This window comes from Trichosurus vulpecula, chromosome 2 (assembly GCF_011100635.1).
Source record: "Trichosurus vulpecula isolate mTriVul1 chromosome 2, mTriVul1.pri, whole genome shotgun sequence".
In the NCBI taxonomy this organism is placed as follows: Eukaryota; Metazoa; Chordata; class Mammalia; order Diprotodontia; family Phalangeridae; genus Trichosurus; species Trichosurus vulpecula.
The window spans coordinates 430,926,594-430,945,346 of NC_050574.1; the positions used below are offsets into that span (position 1 = coordinate 430,926,594).

General features: G+C 35.3%; 1 protein-coding gene across 1 annotated transcript in view; it reads right to left on the reverse strand.

The window, feature by feature from the left end:
* CFAP47 (cilia and flagella associated protein 47) overlaps positions 1-18,753 on the reverse strand; it is a 965,255-nt gene that overhangs the window by 890,766 nt on the left and 55,736 nt on the right. Inside the window, exons 7-13 of the mRNA XM_036744194.1 lie at positions 17,984-18,111; positions 16,362-16,597; positions 10,908-11,097; positions 9,948-10,161; positions 8,539-8,691; positions 8,115-8,304; positions 7,920-8,016 (exon numbers count right to left, since the gene is read on the reverse strand). Coding sequence (XP_036600089.1) covers positions 7,920-8,016; positions 8,115-8,304; positions 8,539-8,691; positions 9,948-10,161; positions 10,908-11,097; positions 16,362-16,597; positions 17,984-18,111 — 1,208 coding nt within the window. The remainder of the gene's footprint in view (positions 1-7,919; positions 8,017-8,114; positions 8,305-8,538; positions 8,692-9,947; positions 10,162-10,907; positions 11,098-16,361; positions 16,598-17,983; positions 18,112-18,753) is intronic.

Genomic DNA, 18,753 nt, shown 5'->3' on the forward strand with positions numbered 1-18,753 from the left:
CAAGTTAGTTGGTTGGGAATATGGCCAGGCAGTGAAAACGCACCGAGATTCAGTCTCAGACTTTGCATTCTTTCTTCGCTGACAAAGAAGACCAAAACATACAGACAGAAGAAATTACTAAAGTCAAAGAGCCTACAACAGAAACCTCCAAGAAAAACATGAACTGGTCCCAGGCCATGGAAGAGCTCAAAAAGGATTTGGAAAAGCAAGTTAGAGAAGTAGAGGAAAAATTGGGAAGAGAAATGAGAAGGATGTGAGAAAACCATGAAAAACAAGTCAATGACTTGCTAAAGGAGACCCAAAAAAATACGGAAAAATACACTGAAGAAAACAACACCTTAAAAAACAGACTAACTCAAATGGCAAAAGAGCTCCAAAAAGCCAATGAGGAGAAGAATGCCTTGAAAGGCAGAATTAGCCAAATGGAAAAGGAGGTCCAAAAGACCACTGAAGAAAATACTACCTTAAAAATTAGATTGGAGCAAGTGGAAGCTAGTGACTTTATGAGAAATCAGGATATTATAAAACAGAACCAAAGGAATGAAAAAATGGAAGACAAAGTGAAATATCTCCTTGGAAAAACCACTGACGTGGAAAATAGATCCAGGAGAGATAATTTAAAAATTATTGGACTACCTGAAAGCCATGATCAAAAAAAGAGCCTAGATACCATCTTTCAAGAAATTATCAAGGAGAACTGCCCTGATATTCTAGAGCCATGGGGCAAAATAGAAATTGAAAGAATCCATCGATCACCTCCTCAAATAGATCCCAAAAAGAAATCTCCTAGGAATATTGTCACCAAATTCCAGAGCTCCCAGATCAAGGAGAAAATACTGCAAGCAGCCAGAAAGAAACAATTTGAGTATTGTGGAAACCCAATCAGAATAACCCAAGATCTGGCAGCTTCTACATTAAGAGATCGAAGGGCTTAGAATGTGATATTCCGGAGGTCAATGGAGCTAGGATTAAAACCTAGAATCACCTACCCAGCAAAACTGAGTATCATGCTCCAAGGCAAAATATGGATTTTCAATAAAATAGAGGACTTTCAAGCTTTCTCAGTGAAAAGACCAGAACTGAATAGAAAATTTGACTTTCAAACATAAGAATCAAGAGAAGCATGAAAAGGTAATCAAGAAACAGAAATTGCAAGGGACTTACTAAAGTTGAACTCTTTTGTTTACATTCCTACATGGAAAGATGATGTGTATGATTCATGAGACCTCAGTATTAGGGTAGTTGAAGGGAATATGCATATATATATGTATATGTATATATATAAGTGAATGTGTATGTATGTATGTATCTATGTGTATATGTATGCATGTGTATGTATGCATATATATATATGTGTGTATTTTTATGTATATATATATATATATATATATATATATATATATATATATATATATATATGTATGTAAAAGAGAGAGAGCAGACACAGGGAGAGTTGAAGATGAAGGGAAGATATCTAAAAGAAATAAAATGAAATTAAGGGACTAGAGAGCAACATACTGAGAGAGGGAGATAGGGAGAGATAGAATGGGGTGGATTATCTCGCATAAAGGTGGCAAGAGGAAGCAGTTCTGTGGGAGGAGGGGAGAGGGCAGGTGAGGGAGGAATGAGTGAACCTTGCTCTCATCAGATTTGGCCTGAGGAGGGAATACCATACATACACAGTTGGGTATCTTACCCCACAGGAAAGAACAGGGAGGAAGATAAAAAAAAAAATAAAAGGGGGGGGGGATGATGGAGGGGAGGGCAGATGGGGGTGGAGGTAATCAAAACAAACACTTTGGAAAGGGGACAGGGTCAAGGGAGAAAATTCAATAAAGGGGGATGGGTTGGGAAGGAGCAAAATGTAGTTAGCCTTTCACAACATGAGTATTGTGGAAGGGTTATACATAATGATACATGCGTGGCCTAGGTTGAAGTGCTCAACTTCTTAGGGAGGGTGGGTGGGAAGGGAAGAAGGGAGAGAATTTGGAACTCAAAGTTTTAAAAACAGATGTTCAAAAACAAAAAAAAAAGTTTTTGTATGCAACTAAAAAATAAGATACACAGGCAGTGGGGTGTAGAAATTTATCTTGCCCTACAAGAGAAGGGAAAGGGGGATGGGAGGGGAGTGACGTGACAGATGGGAGGGCTGACTGGGAAACAGGGCAACCAGAATATAAGCCATCTTGGAGTGAGCAGGAGGGTAGAAATGGGGAGAAAATTTGTAATTCAAACTGTTGTGAAAATCAATGCTGAAAACCAAATATGTTAAATAAATAAATTTAAATTAAAAAAATGTGGGAAAATATAAAAAAAAAACAAAAAAAACAGAAATTAGCAAAATTGAAAGCAAAAAAAGATAAGCTAAAAGCTAATTTATTGCAGAGAAACAAGAAAATAAATCATTAAGTAAATTTGATTTTGAAAGAAAGAAGTTACTAGTATCAATAATGGAAAAGGGAAATTAATAACAAATGAAGAAATAGAAGAAATTATTAAAAGCTATTTTGACAAATTATGTGCCAATAAAACTGACAGCTTAAATGAAATGGAAGAATATTAACTAAACTAAAAAATGCTTGGATTCACAGAACAAGAAAAAAGTAACAAATAACCCAAACTCAGAAAAAGGAATTGAAGAAGTCATAAATCAATTCCAAAAGAAAAAAACCCTGGGACCATAGAGATACAATAAATATTTGAAATATTTTTAAATCTATTCCAAAATATTAAATAAACTTTTTGAAAAATGTTTAAATAATAAATCCTACCAAATTCCTTCTTTGTTATGAATGTGGCCTTATACGTAGCCCAGGGAGAGTCAAATCCAAGAAAGAAAACTATATACTAATGCTCCTATTAGAAAAGAAACCATATGAATCTATTAATAAGACTACATACTATGACAACATTGGATTTATACCAAGAAAATATATTTGGTCCAATATTAAATAATGAATTCAATATGTAGAATGAGACATATATTTTGGTTGTGGCCAGTGTGGGAATTTATTTTGCTTGACTATATACTGGTACCAAAAAAAGTGTTCTAGACATAGAAGAGAATAAAGGACAGGCTGGAGAATGGAAGCATACTTTTTTCACTACTGATTAGTATTGAAAGCATTCATTTCTCTTCCACCACTTTCTTGCCCTCTGTAGAAGACTGGAGAGACAGCAAAGAGAATATAGGTATTCAAAAAGTGCTAAGTTTTTATAGCTGGCAGTAATGTTATACACAGTTTCCACTATAGTCTTCCATAATCTATGTTGATCTCTAAGATTTGGCTCACTCCCATAGATTCAATAATCTCTATGCTCATCATTCTTGGAATAATTTATCCAGCCCTAACCTCTTTACTAATCTCCAATCTTGTATCTCCAGCTACCTTTTTTGACATTTTGAACTGAATGTTCCATAGACATTTTAAACTTAATGTGCCCCAAAGTGAGCTCATTATCTTTACCTCTAAGCTCTAAATCTCCAATCCTCTGATCTTGTTTTCCAACTCTTTGATTTCATTTAAAATTTGATGATGAATTATATCCAAGTTTTTCATCAAATACATATTTACATATTTCTAGTTAGAATCTGATTAGCATGGAATCCCTACATTCATTACTCCCACAGTATCATTCTTTTTTTTTTTTTTTTGTGAGCCTGGGTTTCCTAGCTTATTCAGGCTAGAAGGGCAATACCCATTCACAGGACCAACCCTGCTATTGATCTACACAGAAGATTCAACATGCTCCATTTTCAACCTGGGTCAGTTAATCCCTCCTTAAGCATCCTGGTGGTCTCCCCTCAGCCTCTCCCCTCTGCCCCATATTCCTGGGGGCTTATTGTACTGGTGCCTTAGCCTCCCCAAGAGCATTTGCCACCATACCTAGCTGTGTGATCCTGGTAAGTCACTTAACCCTGTTTTCTTCAGTTTCATCATCTGTAAAATGAGCTGGAGAAGAAAATGGCAAACCATTCCAGTATCTTTGACAAGAAGACCCCAAATGGGGGTAACAAAGAGTCAGACATGACTGAAAAATGACTAAACTGAACCAGCTATACAAAATACTATACTGCCTATGGATGGCAAACTTTTAATCAACTTTTAGCTTTAGATTAGTTCAATACAAAAAACTTTATTAAGTGTCTACAATGCCACAACAAACTCTGCTAGGTGTTGAAGAAACAAAGACAGAAAGGTGGAAATATAACAAGTAAACAAATAAATAAATACAGGGTCATTTAAAAGGGGAGAGACAGCAAATGACAAGAGGAATCAGGAAAGGTTTTCTGAAGGAGGTGGTACCTCAGGTGATCCTTAAAGGAAGATAGGGATTTTAGTAGGTAGAGGTGAAGATGGGGTGAATTACAAATATGAGGGATAGCTTGTGAATAGGAAGGCATAGAGGCAAGTGATGAGATGTTCTGGGAACAACAAGCTGGTCATTTTGCCTGGAATACAGAGTATGTAAATGGAAGTCATGTGAAATGAGTTTAAAAGGTAGACTGAGCCAGATTGTGAGGGGCTTTAGAAAAAGGGTAAGGAGTTTTGTATTTTGTCCTAGAAGGGATAAAGTGCCAGTGGAGATTGCAAATCATAAATGAAAATCATCAGTCATCCTTAAATGGATTTATCCTTATTCTTCTTCTTGCACTCATGTAGCCCAGATCAGTCCATTCTCTTCACGGTCTCCTGGGAGTTAATTTTGTCCCCTACTGAAAAAGGACTGAAAGATTTTTATGGGGATGAAAGAGAAAGCCCAAAAAGCCTGCTCAGTGCTCTGAGGAAGGGAGACAGATTCAACTACCAAAGTGGTGGACCTTCTGTGACCATAAGCAAGAGTAAATAGAGACTTTTCTTACTTAGTGATCCACTAATTTTTATAATAAATTGGCTGGTTTTCAAGTGGTCCAAGATCTGTATCAAATGAAATTTGCTGAGTACAAGGTACTGGTGAAAGGTGCTTGAAAGATCAATGTGTGAGGCTCTCTGGGTCACTAAAAAGATATCTAGAGTTAGGATACAATAAGGACACAGAACAACCTTGATTTTGTCAGCATAAACAACTTCCAAGTAAGAATTTTCCTTCAACCAATATGACTGGGTACTTTATTCGCAATTTGTAGTTTTAGACTGCTGCTTAGGGCACTGAGGGGTTAAGTGATTTGGTCAGGGTCACACACCTAGTACACATAAGAGGTAGGATTTGAATTTGTGTCTTCCTTGTTTCAGGGCCAACTCTTTAGCCACTCCATCACACTGTGGATAAATGTGCCAAGAATGCCTCAGTTGCTTTGCTGGGGACAACAAATATTCAACTGAGGGGAGAGTGTGGTGGGAAGAATTGATCAGGACATCCCTAATCAATTGATTTCCTCCCCTACATCAGCTGATGACATTACATTTTTATACATTTTTACTTGTATTTTTTATAATTTTACATTGCTTCAAATTTGGTCAAGCCATCCCTTGTGCCTAAAATGCCTTCTTTTTTCATATCTATCTATCTATCTATCTATCTATCTATCTATCTATCCTATCCTATCCTATCATAATCCTACTTATGCTTGAGACCTAGCTCAAATCCTGTCTATTCCTCAAGCTCCCTAAGAGCTTGTAAAGTCCTTAAACGTAAAATCTATTTCTTACTTATATTCCTTTCTGCCTTCCAAGTCTAGAATATAGTAAAAGTTTAATAAACATTCTGAGTAAGTGAGTAAAGCTTTTTTCTGAGAACTCCAACAATAATTGATATCTTCTTTTGAACTTATGCATACCACTGTGTAACAATAATGCTGCTTGCAGCTGCTGTGGAGGTGTAAGACTAATACCACCAGCACACAGGAGGGCTGCTAGCCCAGGTTCTTCAATCTGCTTTTCTAAGGAAAGCAATTTTAAGGGATTTACAATCTCACTTTAATTAAACATACATATATCATTCACTTAGTTCATGGGAAAAAGTAAACACCCTGAACTTCAGAGAAAACACAAACAGAAAATACAAACAGAAATTATATAAACAGAGCAAATAACACAAATCAGCAGACAAGGCTTCTAACTGTCTGTCCATAGCAATACATACATAGTTATCAGAGAGACAAGCACCAACATCTGGGTTTTCAAAGCTGGAGGGCTCCTTAACAGCTACCCAGAGTCTCATCTGGCCAAATCACAAGAACACTCATCCAATGAGTGAGCCCCAAAGCAAAATGCTAACCTCAGAGTATATATACACTTCTTCAGGGTCAGCCCACAGAGGGCATCACAACCATGTGACTCAAATTCATGTGACTTAGGCTTTCTTGTGACTTAAGCAGTTCATAAAAGACTCTTGATTCAATCAAAGACTCTTGATTGAAACAAAGGCAAGACTCAATCAAAATCACTTGCTGAGAAGCACTCCAAAAAAAACAGCAAAAAGTCCCACTTTGCTTGCCTTTACACACGGTCTCTATACATTTGTGAATATGTCTTATGACTCTAACTAAATTGTAACCTCCTAGAGACCAGGAACACAATTTACAGAGTCTAGCATAATTTCTTATACATACTAGGTGCCAATAAGTATTTCTGAATAAATAAAGAAATAAGTTACTTTGTCTATGCTATTATAATGACATTAATAATATATAGTATTGAAAATAAATTTCATTCACTCAACAGAAATTTGTTGAGTACTTTTTGTGATGTGTATTATCAGACTACAAAGACATTGCAGTCCATATCTTCATGGTGTTTACAATCTAATAGGGGAGAGAAGTTGCATACATGAATAACTACAATTCAAGGTAAAATATGAAAATAAAATAATATCATTCCACAGAATTTGAAAAAAGAAGAAATCATTTCTGGATAGAGGTAGAGGTGAAGTGATCAAGTCGAAGGATTGAAGGATAAAAAGCTTCTACCCATTGAACAATCCAACATCATTTATAACAATGCAAACTGGAAAGGACCAAAATGCTGAGGGCCTTATAAGATTAAGCAAAATCTTAAAGATACTGTGCTATCAATAGGAATTAATTAACATTTGAAAATTCATGGCACTGGTTTTACACTTTTTCAAGCTGCAATGATCATTTTATACTTCATTAATTTGGCCATAATCATCATTAAGAAGGGCCAAATATACTTTTTTTTGGTAACAAATAACTGGAAGGAAAGAAGATGGCCATCCATTGAGAAATAACTAAATAAATGGTACAAAAATATGATCTAATATTATTGTGCTACAAGAAACAAAGAATGTGACGAATCCAAAGAAGCATAAAAAGAGCCATGACCAGATACTGAGGGAAGTAAAACAAGACAAACACATGATAACAACAACAACACAAGTAAAAAGGACTTTTTAAAAGGGGAAGAGGGAACATTGAATATTGTATAATTATGATGACTATGCTTGGCCTTGGAGAGGAGTTGAGAAAATAAAGCACTCCTCTTCATTCCTTACAGAAGGAAGAATTATGGGTATAGATTACTGTAGATATTATAGGGCATGATAGATGTCTTGGTTGGTTTTCCTGAACTGCTTTCTTTCTCTTCCCTTTTAAATTCTTTGTCACAATGGATGGCATGTCAGGGAAATGAGAAAGAAGTGAAGTCAATGTAAAATAAAAGATAGCGATAAAAATACAATTAAAAAAGAAGGAACTTTTTAAAGTAGATACATTTTGAAACCATTCTGTAAGGATGAGAATCAGGATTTGCTTTATTTGTCCAGCTAAAAATTAAGGCAAATCAAATTTAAAATTCATAAAATGAGATTCATAATTGTTGATAATAATCAAAGTTCTTACCAGATTTATATTCAAGTGCAATTCTAACAGAATTCAAGTCAAATACTACAAGTATAAGATTATATGACTATAACAATATTGCCTATCAAAAGCATTGTGGTACTTTGTCAAATCTTACCAATTACTACTTGATGAAGTTGCTTTGGTGTCAAAATTAAATTACAATCTTCTTTTGCTTGTGGAGTGGATAGGTTGTGATTAACTACATTAATAACCTATGAGAAATGACAAATGGTTTCTTACATCAAAATTATTTTTTTAAATATTGGCTTACATTGATTTAAGTATATTTATAGATTTATACTAAACTTACATTTCCTTGCAGGGATTCTGCTTCTTTTGCTGCCAAATTTCGAGTACTTAGTAGAGAACTTTCCTTTGAAGGCAATTTTACAGATTTAGTCATCTCTTCAAATATTTGTGTAACTGAGAGGCGAGGTGAAATCAGTCCTCCTCCTGGTTTCATGCCAATATCTATCTCATTGTCTGAGAGCTTAAATGCCCTATTAAAAAATGCCAAAAAGTTAAAGTATCGTTTCAAATATATTTATTTTGAAATCATTACTAGCTAAAAAAACAAAATTGTTGGCTGAAGAATTAACAGAATTCTTCATTTGACTAAATATTTTTAAATATGTATTGAAATTTGTGGGGAGGGGGAATAATTAATAAAATAAGAACTTCTGGCTCTTTAAGCCTACTAACTTTCTCCTATTATTTTAGGAAGCGTACTTTACCTTTCTGACTTCCTCAGCATTCTACGCTTCGCCAATTTCAGGGTGAAGTTCATATAATAGTCTTTATTTTCTTGTGCTTGTATTTCTTCCTCTTTAGTATATGCAAATTCTGTGTCCACATAATTGTATCTCTCAATTTTTGTGAAAATGGTCCTAAATATACAAAAATGTGGCATCAATGCATTTTTGTCTCATACAAGTTATGGCTTGCCCAGAGTCTCACCACTCCTTCCATGAGTGAACCCCAAAAGTCAAACACCAAGCTCCCCTCAATTATATCCTGTTCAGAGCCCTGAGGGCTCTGACCTGACCCAGGCTGGGAGTGTGAAAGTTCCCCATCCCCAGTATCAATGACTCCTGATTGTCTTAGTGCCAAGAAATAGCTGAGAAATACTCCAAGACAAAGACAACCAAAGGTTTCCCACCAATTCAAATAAAGGGAGACTTGATAGTCTTAGCACTCCAAAAGGGGAGAACAGCAAAAAGTCTGATTGCCATAACACAATGTCAAGTCCTTATCTGCATCCAAAGTTTCAGTTGCCCAGCCAATGTAGTGGATAAATAATATCCCTTAGAATTCCCAATCAGTCCCTTATCCATAGGTTGTAATAATGAAGTAGTGGGGGGAGAGGAATGGGGTGAGTAGATCACTTTTAGATTTTCATTAAAATCATCCAGATGGTGAGGGTGACTTGTGATATTACCCAAAATAAGTAGAATTTTGAAAGGAATGCCATTACCATTGGGAATGTACATAAACAATTGCTCTGATGATAAGAGTTATCCATGCCTTAGAGGTAATGAAATAATGCATGGGTAATGTTGCCTTGTTGATTCCTTTCAATGCTCTGGAATTTTCTGAGTGGTGCACAAGAACAAGTTTTAATTTGCAAGTTCTACATGCATTCCCTCCAAGCAAAGGAGTAATTCTATTTTTTGGAAGCTTTATGCCAATAGTTTTTTTCTAGGTTCAAGATGGCATTCTTTGATGAAATAGGCCAGTTTCTTCTATGCTAAAGATTTGTTCTAGTAAGTAGGGACCTTAATCTATTAATTTTTAGAGGAACTCTGGGAACTTCTTTGCTGTTTCAATATCTGTACTAGCACCCTCTACTGACCCTTGACCATCTGAAATCCTGCATGATTTTCCAAGGAATTGGAATGACGATTTCTTTCAAAATTCTTTACTAAAGTCAGTTGTGTAATGCAAATTTTTGTAAAGCAAGAACTGTCCATCTAACAATGGTATATTCTGAACAGACATCTTAGTTTTTCCTAATTTACCTTAAAAAATATACCCTTTATTTTAAAATGAAAAAATTTTCCTTTTGACTGTACTTAATTCAAATTACATTAAAGTGGCTTTGGAATTTGTTACTTTTTTACAATTAATGTCATCAGCACAGTACCTGATTTCCACACGTGGATCTCCAGACCTGAGGCTAGCACAGCGGTCATTAGGAAAGGCAACCAGTACATCATTCCCCAAGGGTCCACTTAATCGGTGATTATGGATAGATGTTAAGTTTGATTTCAGCATTGCTACTGGTGCAAAGTTTTTATACTCTCCTGTTTCATCAACAACATACTGTCCAGTGGAATTAGTAATCAGAGGTGTTAGACCTTAAAAACAACATTTAAAAAATTAAGTTAAATAGCTTTCTAATTTAAACAAGCCATTGCAATTTGCTACTGATATTTAGTACTTTATTTAAATCAAATCTAAAATAAGTCCTTCAAAAACTTTAGAAAGCACTCATAATTTAACTTCATGTATCTCCAATGAATTAAATGGATCTACTTGTCATAGACACTAATGTGGGTTCACAGACCCCACTTGACAAGGGATTTAAAGAAAAAATATGTTTATAGTTTTATTAATGTCCAGTAATGCCTTATTATATTCAGTCTTCCTCCTCTAAACTATTAGGTACTATTGCTTCTCATTCACAAAGGCTAACTCAGTCTTAGCCCTAAGAATTCCAGAAAATGTTAATTGCATCAGAATTTTCTTCTCCCAAAGAACAGAAATGATTTTCTGTCATAAAGGAAAAAGGAAACCACCTAGACTCTTAGCCCTAAGACTCAAGCCCATTCATAATGCTTGACACCTTCCCAAATGCTCCTTCTTATCCCTAATTGCCTCATATTTCCAAGCATCTAGAAGTACCAAGAATAAGAGAAATAGTAATATTGAAAAGATTTCATCTGCACCAAAGTGCCCCCCAAAATTCTTTTTCTGTGTGTCTATTTATATTAATCTATTACATAACTTTATTCATATATGCAAAAATGAATTTGATCTACACAGGTTAAAGATATATTTAACTTATTGCTAAAAGGTCTTATAAGTTTTCTCAGTAGCATACCAGGAATGATTTTCATCTCAATTCTCTTGGTTGTAGGTTTGCAGATACTAGTAAAACTTAACTGTATTTGGTGAAAAGGTTTCACTTTCACTGACTGTAAATTATCTTCTGCTACAAAACCAAGTATGTCCATTAATTGCTTTACTTTAAATATGCCTAGTTGATGTGGCACAAATGAAAAGAGCACATTCTGAAAGAAAAGATAATGAAGCATATATTTAATAATAAAAGAACAACAAAAAAGAGAGATTTCCTGTGAAATGTAAAAAAAGATTACTTCATCATGGCAATGGTGAATTTCCTTACAGAAAATACACACACTCTTTATTCCTTGCCTTTGAGACACTTGCAAAAAATTCTGTAGGTGGTCTTCAAGAAGCAATTGGCTCAATTTGATTAATCAAACATTTTACATCTACTACGTGTAAGACACTCTGATAGATTCCAGGGGTACAAATACAAAATTGAAAAACAATTTCTATGCTCAAGAAGTTTCCATTATATGTAGAGATGCAACATATAGATAGGTAAATCTACAATAATTTGAAGTAAGAAAGAGAACTGGTATTTCGGGAGAGTAAGAAAGGCTTCCTGTGGGACATAGGACCTCAGCACAGTGTTGAAGGAAGCTGAAGAATCTAAAACATAGCGGTGAGAAGAGTGCACATTCCAGTCATGAGGAAGAGTCTATGCAGACGCACAGATAAAGGTGATGAATGTTGAGTTCAGTAAGTAGGGTAAATTGTCTGGAATGGACAATACATGAAGGGAAACAACATTGAAGAAGTCTGGAAAGACAGGCTAGAGCCAGACTGTGAAAGGATGTCAATGCCAGAGTGAGGAATTAGCACTTTTTAGCAGAGAACTGACATGATTGGGCCTGTGCTTTAGAAAGCTTTATTTTGGCAGCCCTGTAAAAGAAGGATTAAAGAAGTGAAAAGACTGACAGAAGGGAGACCAAGAGGTAAGAAGCAAGGGTTGGAACTGGGGTGGTGGACATGAGAGTAGAGAAAGGGGAACAGATATATAATCAACAAGACCTAGGAACTGACTGACTGTAAAGCAGAAGGAAGAATCACAAATGATTCCAAGGTTGCAACCCTCTGTGGTGTCCTCAACAGAAACAGTAAAGGGCAGAGGGAAGATATCTAATTCTGTTTTGAATACAGTGAATGTAGATGTTAATATAGATACGGAGCTATGGATCAGCAATCTCATCAAAATGGATATTCCCTCCAATGATCCAGGTTGCCATTTCAAGGCTGCCCAACTCTTGTACATGACCAGCATAGATAGAGGAATTATCAACTCCCTAGATCTGAAAACTCTGCTCCGATTAATGCACCCTATAATTGCAGTAGCATTCTCGGCTACCATATCTCCCTTTTGACTCATATCGAGCTTAGAGTCATTTATAACCCTCAATTAAGATTTTTGCAAACAAAATTCTTGTCTAGCTATGTCTTCTGCACTTGGCACTTGTGAAGTTGGGTTTTTAAACCCAGTAACAAGACATTTATCCCTGTTGAATTTCATCTTACTAGGTTTGGCCCAGTGTTCTGGCCTATCAGGATCTTTTTGGATCCTGACTCCATCAACTAGCAAATTAGTCATCCCTTCTGGGTATCTACCATTTGTATATTTCATAAGTATGCCATTTATACCTATATGTAAATCATCAACAAAAATGTTAACTAGCACAGGTCTCTAACACATTCCACTAGAAACATCCTCTCTAATTGACTAATTTGACTATTCTTTGCATCTAGTCACTCAACCAATTCCAAATCCATCTAACTGTGCTAACATCTAGACTACATTTCTCCATCTTTTCCACAAGAATAGCAGGAATATTTTGTCAAATGCCTTAAAAAAAGATAGGTAAACTATGTTTGCAACATTCCCCTGACTTAAGATTTGTTTATCATTTTTCTTTTTAAAATTATTTTTAAAACTCAAGCTGTTCCTTTCACTACCCTTTCCCCATTAACAGAAATAAGTGAATTAATGAATGATGACCTCAATACATAGTTACACAGTCCAACAAAAGAAATTCTCATTTTACAGTGGCAACTATATCTTATTGTAATCCTTATTTGTGGCTCCTTGTGAATACCACTTGCCTGTCTAGATGCTCACTAACTATACCTTGAATAATATGGTATAGTATTTCCCAAGGAATCAAAGTCAAGCACGCTGGCCTATAGTTTACAGATTCCAATCTCTTCTACCTTTTTTAAAAGTGTGTCAATATCCAAAGTAAGAGAAATTCTTAAATCCTTCATTGGAAAGAACACTGGCTTTGGATTAAAAGAATCTGAGTTCAAAAACCATTTCTAATGCCTACGATTTGTATAATAAGTTGTGTATTACAATCTCCCTGGTCCTCAGGGAGTTGGAGCAGATGGTCTCTGAAATCTCTCCCAGCACTAAATCTGAGATCCTATGATCACTAGTCCTATCTTTCCCATTCTCCACTATCACTCAAAGACCTTTGATGATGGTTCACATCTGCTAGCAAGTTCAGGATTCAAGGATGTAAGTCATTCTTACCAATTTAATTAATTATGTGCATCTCCAAACTTAATCCAGTTATAAACTTCACCATTTCTATCAAGGATACCACAATGTAAAGACAAGCAAAGTGGGACTTTTTGCTGTTTTTCCTTTTGGAGTTCTAATTCTCAGCACCAAGGCAATCAAGTAACTTTGAGTCTTGCCTTTGAATCAAGAGTCTTTGATGACCTGCTTAAGTTACAAGAAAGCCTAAGTCACATGAGTTTGAGTCACCTGGTTGTGATGTCCTCTGACTCTGAAGAAGTATATATATATACTCTGTGGTTAGCATTTTGCTTTTGGGCTCACTCATTGGAAGAGTACTCACATGATTTGTCCAGAAGAGACTCTGAGTGGCTGTTAAGGAGCCCCCGGCTTTGAAAACACAGATGTTGGTGTTTCTGTCTCTGGTAACTATGTATGTATTGCTATGGACAGACAGTTAGAAGCCCTCTCTGCTGATTTTTGTTATTTGCTCTGTTTATACAATTTCTGTTTGTGTTCTCTCTGAAGTTTAAGGTGTTGACTTTTTCCTCTGAATGAAGTGAATGATATATGTATGTTTAATTAAAGTGAGATCATAAACTGCTTTAAGTTTCTTTCCTTCAGAAAAGCAGATCAAAGAACCTGTGCTAGAAGCCCTCCTGTATGCTGGTGTTGTTTGGTCTTACACCTCCACAGCAGCTGCTAGTAAGATTGGTGTTACACACCATTCCTCCAGCCACACAGAATCACAACTTTGGTGTTCTACTCCTTATACTTCCTCACCCCACATATCTGATCAGTTCCCCACTCTTGTTGTTTCTACTTCCATAACACCTCTTACCATCCATCTCCTCTCCACCCATACTGATAACATCCTAGTTCAGGCCTTCATTGTCTCTTAAATTATTGCAATAGCTTCATGATTGACCACTTTGTTTCATCTTTTTCCCATTCTACTTCATTCTCCACACAGCAGCCAAATAGATTTTCCTAATGCTGACATCACACCATGCCATTCCCCTTTTTAAAACTGACACAAAACACTCATAGATAATTTGACAGTCAACAAAAGGAGGTTTACTTGTCCAGAACACTGGAAGGACATTTAGATCGGGAAAAAGGTACTCAGCAAGGATACAGCATTGATTTGTATGAGAATAGCTTCTTTAACTTTTTCTCATCCATGCTAATCTATCCATCACAAGCTTTAAGGAAAAGCAGAAGACTAATGGTGGTCTCAATTTTGTATTTAGAGCACTAGAAAGCTACATTCCCTCAACCAATTAAGTTCTGAAGATATTTTCAGTACCTCTTAAGGGAAAACCCAGCTAGCCTGCATAGAGTAAGGCTTTATGATGGTGCTCCTGCCATAGGTATCATTAGCTGTTCTGTTTTTTTGGCAGAGAATTGGAATATTAACAAATAAGATCTTCAATATGATTTCCATCATTTGTGATGTAAAGGTTGATATGCTTTGCAAGATTCATGTGAACTCAATGCAATAACTCAATAACTCCACATTCCCATCAGTTTCAGCACATTCACTCTTGGAATATGAATATGAAATCATATGATGTTATTTGAAGTTGAAGATGTTATTTGTTAATATTCCAATTAAATAAAATGTTGTTGAAAATTTCAATTATTTCATTTCTTGAAAATGTGCATTTTTGCCTATGTGTCCAGACTTTAGCAATACCTTGCATATATATATATATATATATATATATATATATATATATATATATATATATATTAATGTATAATGCTGTTCTTCTCTTTTTCCTACCTTGTTTCCTTTTTTTAAAAAAAAGTATATTCTTCCGAAGTCATTACAACCGAGTCTTGTCACTTTAAGTCTTAGTGATACCATTAACTTCAAAAGCCAAGGGAGGGAAACTCCTTGCATTAGGATCCCTGATTTAACTTGTTTTTTGGTTATCCTTTCTTGTCTTTGTTTATCAGCATCTTAGACCATAGGTTTTAATATTGTTCCCTTCCTTGGATTGCACTTCCAATGCACAATCTAGGTCTCTCAACTATTAATCTTATTCCTATAATGTAGCTTTCCTTTATGTTATCTAGCTTGGTGTATATGTGTGTGTGTATGTGTATATATGTATCTATATAATTTATGTTTATATCATATAGATACGTATACATGTATATGCATATCCATAGGTAATATGTCTTATTTATATTTGTGTATGATACATACACACATGTATGCATATGTGTATGTAATACACATACATATATATAAGTAATATTCTCCCTTACCTTCTTTCTGGTTCAAAGTCTTTCTTACCAGTTTTAATGTCTTGAACCATTATTTACCTTTTTGCCATTTTTTTAAACTTTGTGTATTTGTTGCCTTCCCAACTACATTGTAAATACCTAAAGGCAATGGTATACTGGTAAATACTTAACAACCAGCTCTCCATTTTCACCTCCCACATATGTACACGCTATACATTTTTAAGTTTAATCTGAATTATTGATATTTTCTCCATTACTTTCTTAAGTCTAGAAAATAAATCCCTGAATTATTAGCATTTGGTAATTCCCAAGAAGCAAATTCTCACACTCAAAATTTAATAATTGGCACTACCAAACTTTCAAGCTGGCTCCAGCACACTCCTCCCTAAAGAGCATATATTATCTTATTAATCATTATGTTTCCCATATTGACTAGCAGAGTGCCTTGAAGGGAGTACTATTCAACATATATTTATTTATTTCAGTAAATGATGAGTAATGGGGAGGTGGAGGAGGCTACATATCTGAGATGGGTGAGAGAACAAAATAAGAAATGAGGGAGGCCAATTAAGTTGTTTTTTACATGATGAGCAGAATTTTTCAGACCTATATGTGTTTTACAAGCAATTTGAAAGTAAAGGTCAATTGCATTACCTGAATACTTTCTTCATCTATCTTGCCCTTCTCTGGATTAATTTTAAAATGAGCTACTTTGTGGAAGCTGAATGCTACAGGAAGTGTCTTGCAATGATTTTGTATACTGCACAAAATCTCTGAGCGTTGACCCATAAAACAAGGTGTGAAATTCAGGACTTTTCCTGGCACAAAACTTAATAAGACAGGGAGTCCTGAGCCTGTCAGTGCTAACTCCACTTTGTGAAAATGATGACCTGTAAAAGACAATAAAATTCCTGAGCATTAAAAAATTACCTTGGAAACTCAGATGATATTTAAAATCTTTGCTCAATTGACATAAGATACTATGACATGTCAATACATTACTGTTATAGTCAGATAGGTTGGATGTTTGTGTGTAGGTTGACACAAATGGCACCTACAAAAGATTTCCCATTTCTTGGCTGTTGCCATCAAAGAAGACACAAACTTTCCAGGCCTGCAATATCTAGGTATTTCTTCCCTAAGAGGAGCTCTTTGTGAGATAAGACTAGTATTTCTGTCTTTCCTTTGATGAGGGATAGGATTTACAGATAGGCTTCTATCTTCTTAGTACAATTATCATTTGTGAACCCAGGGCCAACCACACTTAAGAGGCCCTGGACAAAACAGAAAGAACAGTTTCTGCCTTACAGTCAAGGTTCATTTTTGCTATTCTCACTGACTTTATCCTCCTGGAATCTATATCCTTCCCCCACACACACACACACAAATGCATGGTACCTATCTGCTTAACCTGACCTTCTTGGACCAGGTGTAGAAAACCTGCAGCCTTGAAGCCACACATGGCCTTGAGGCCATAGGTTCCCCACCCCTGTTCCAAATTTTACCTCTTCTGCTTGGATGGATTTCCATCCCAACTAGTTCTGTCTAATTACCACTCACATTTTAGCATGTCAATAGCACTATAAGTACAGGCTTCTATAATGTAGTTTATACAATGAGTTTTCCCATCAAAGCCTTGTGATAGGCTCATGTCTTACATATCTTACAGCTCTATTTCTGTCTTGGCAATTCTAATTCTGTGTCTATATAGACAGTCTTGCCAGTCAAATAATGTCAGAATAGATTGCCAATTCATAATGGAAAACTGTAGCACAGGGAAAGAAACTATGTGGCATGTTGGAAAGAACTCTGGACTTGGAACCGGGAAAAGACTTGAGTTTGAATTCTGGTTCTTACTAGTAACTCCCTGAGCAAGTCCCTTTTCCTTTCTTAGTTTTAATTTCCTCATTTGGTAAAAAGGAATAATGACACTCACATTACCCACCTCATCGAACTCTTGTTCAGAAAGCTCTTTATATACTTTAGAATACTATGCAAGTGTGAGTTAGTACTATTATTATTATAATCTGAGTTTCCTAATCCCCTAACAACCATGATACTAAATGCGTAGTCTATTTTTAACTTGGTAATCTACCATCAAGAATTAAATTTCCCCATCATCTTAAAAGGATATAAAAAAGTCTTTTAAAATAAACTTTTTTCCTTCATACAAGACACATTCTGTTTTAAGCAGTTCTGTAAATATTTTAGTATTTCTCATATTGAACACTTAGATATTTATTGTGTTTTCGATGTTTGCAAACTTTTATACTTACTTTCAGTAGCTTTTTCTTCTTCAGCTTTCAAAAAAGTATCTTTACTCTCTATTGCCTCAAATCTCAAAAACAGAGCATAATCTTGTCTGTGGGACAAGTCAGCATGCTTCCGACCATTATCATACAGTCTATAAAATTGATAGAGTTTTGTTTCAGTTAGAGTACAGAGAAAAATTTTAAATCAATTTTGAAGGAATATCATCCCAAACTCCAACTCTGTTTAGCATTGTTTAGTTAAAACCCCAGGATAAGAACTATTATTACATTTATGGGTAGAGAAAGAATTTATGAACACACAAAAGGTAGAGAGCAATGTAAGATGGAAGTTAGACAATTTTGATTACATTGAATTAAAGTTTGTATGAATAAAACCAATGTAGTCAAGAGCAGAAGGAGAGCAGAAAATTGGGGGGAAATTTTTATACATAGTTTTTTGGATAAAGGCCTCATATCTCAAATATATAGAGAAATTTGTTAAATTTATAAGAATATGAATCATTCCCCAAATGACAAATGGCCAAAGGATATGAACAAGCAGTTTTTTAAAAAATTAACTCAAAGCTTTGTGTGTGTATGTGTATGTGTGTATGTACATATTATATATATATATATATATATACATATATACACACACACATACATACACACATCATTTGAAAAAATACTCTAAATCACTGATTCGAGAAATGCAAATTAAAATGACTTTATAATACCATCTCAGACTGGCTAAAATGATAGAAGGGGAAAACGACAAATTTTGGAAGGGATAT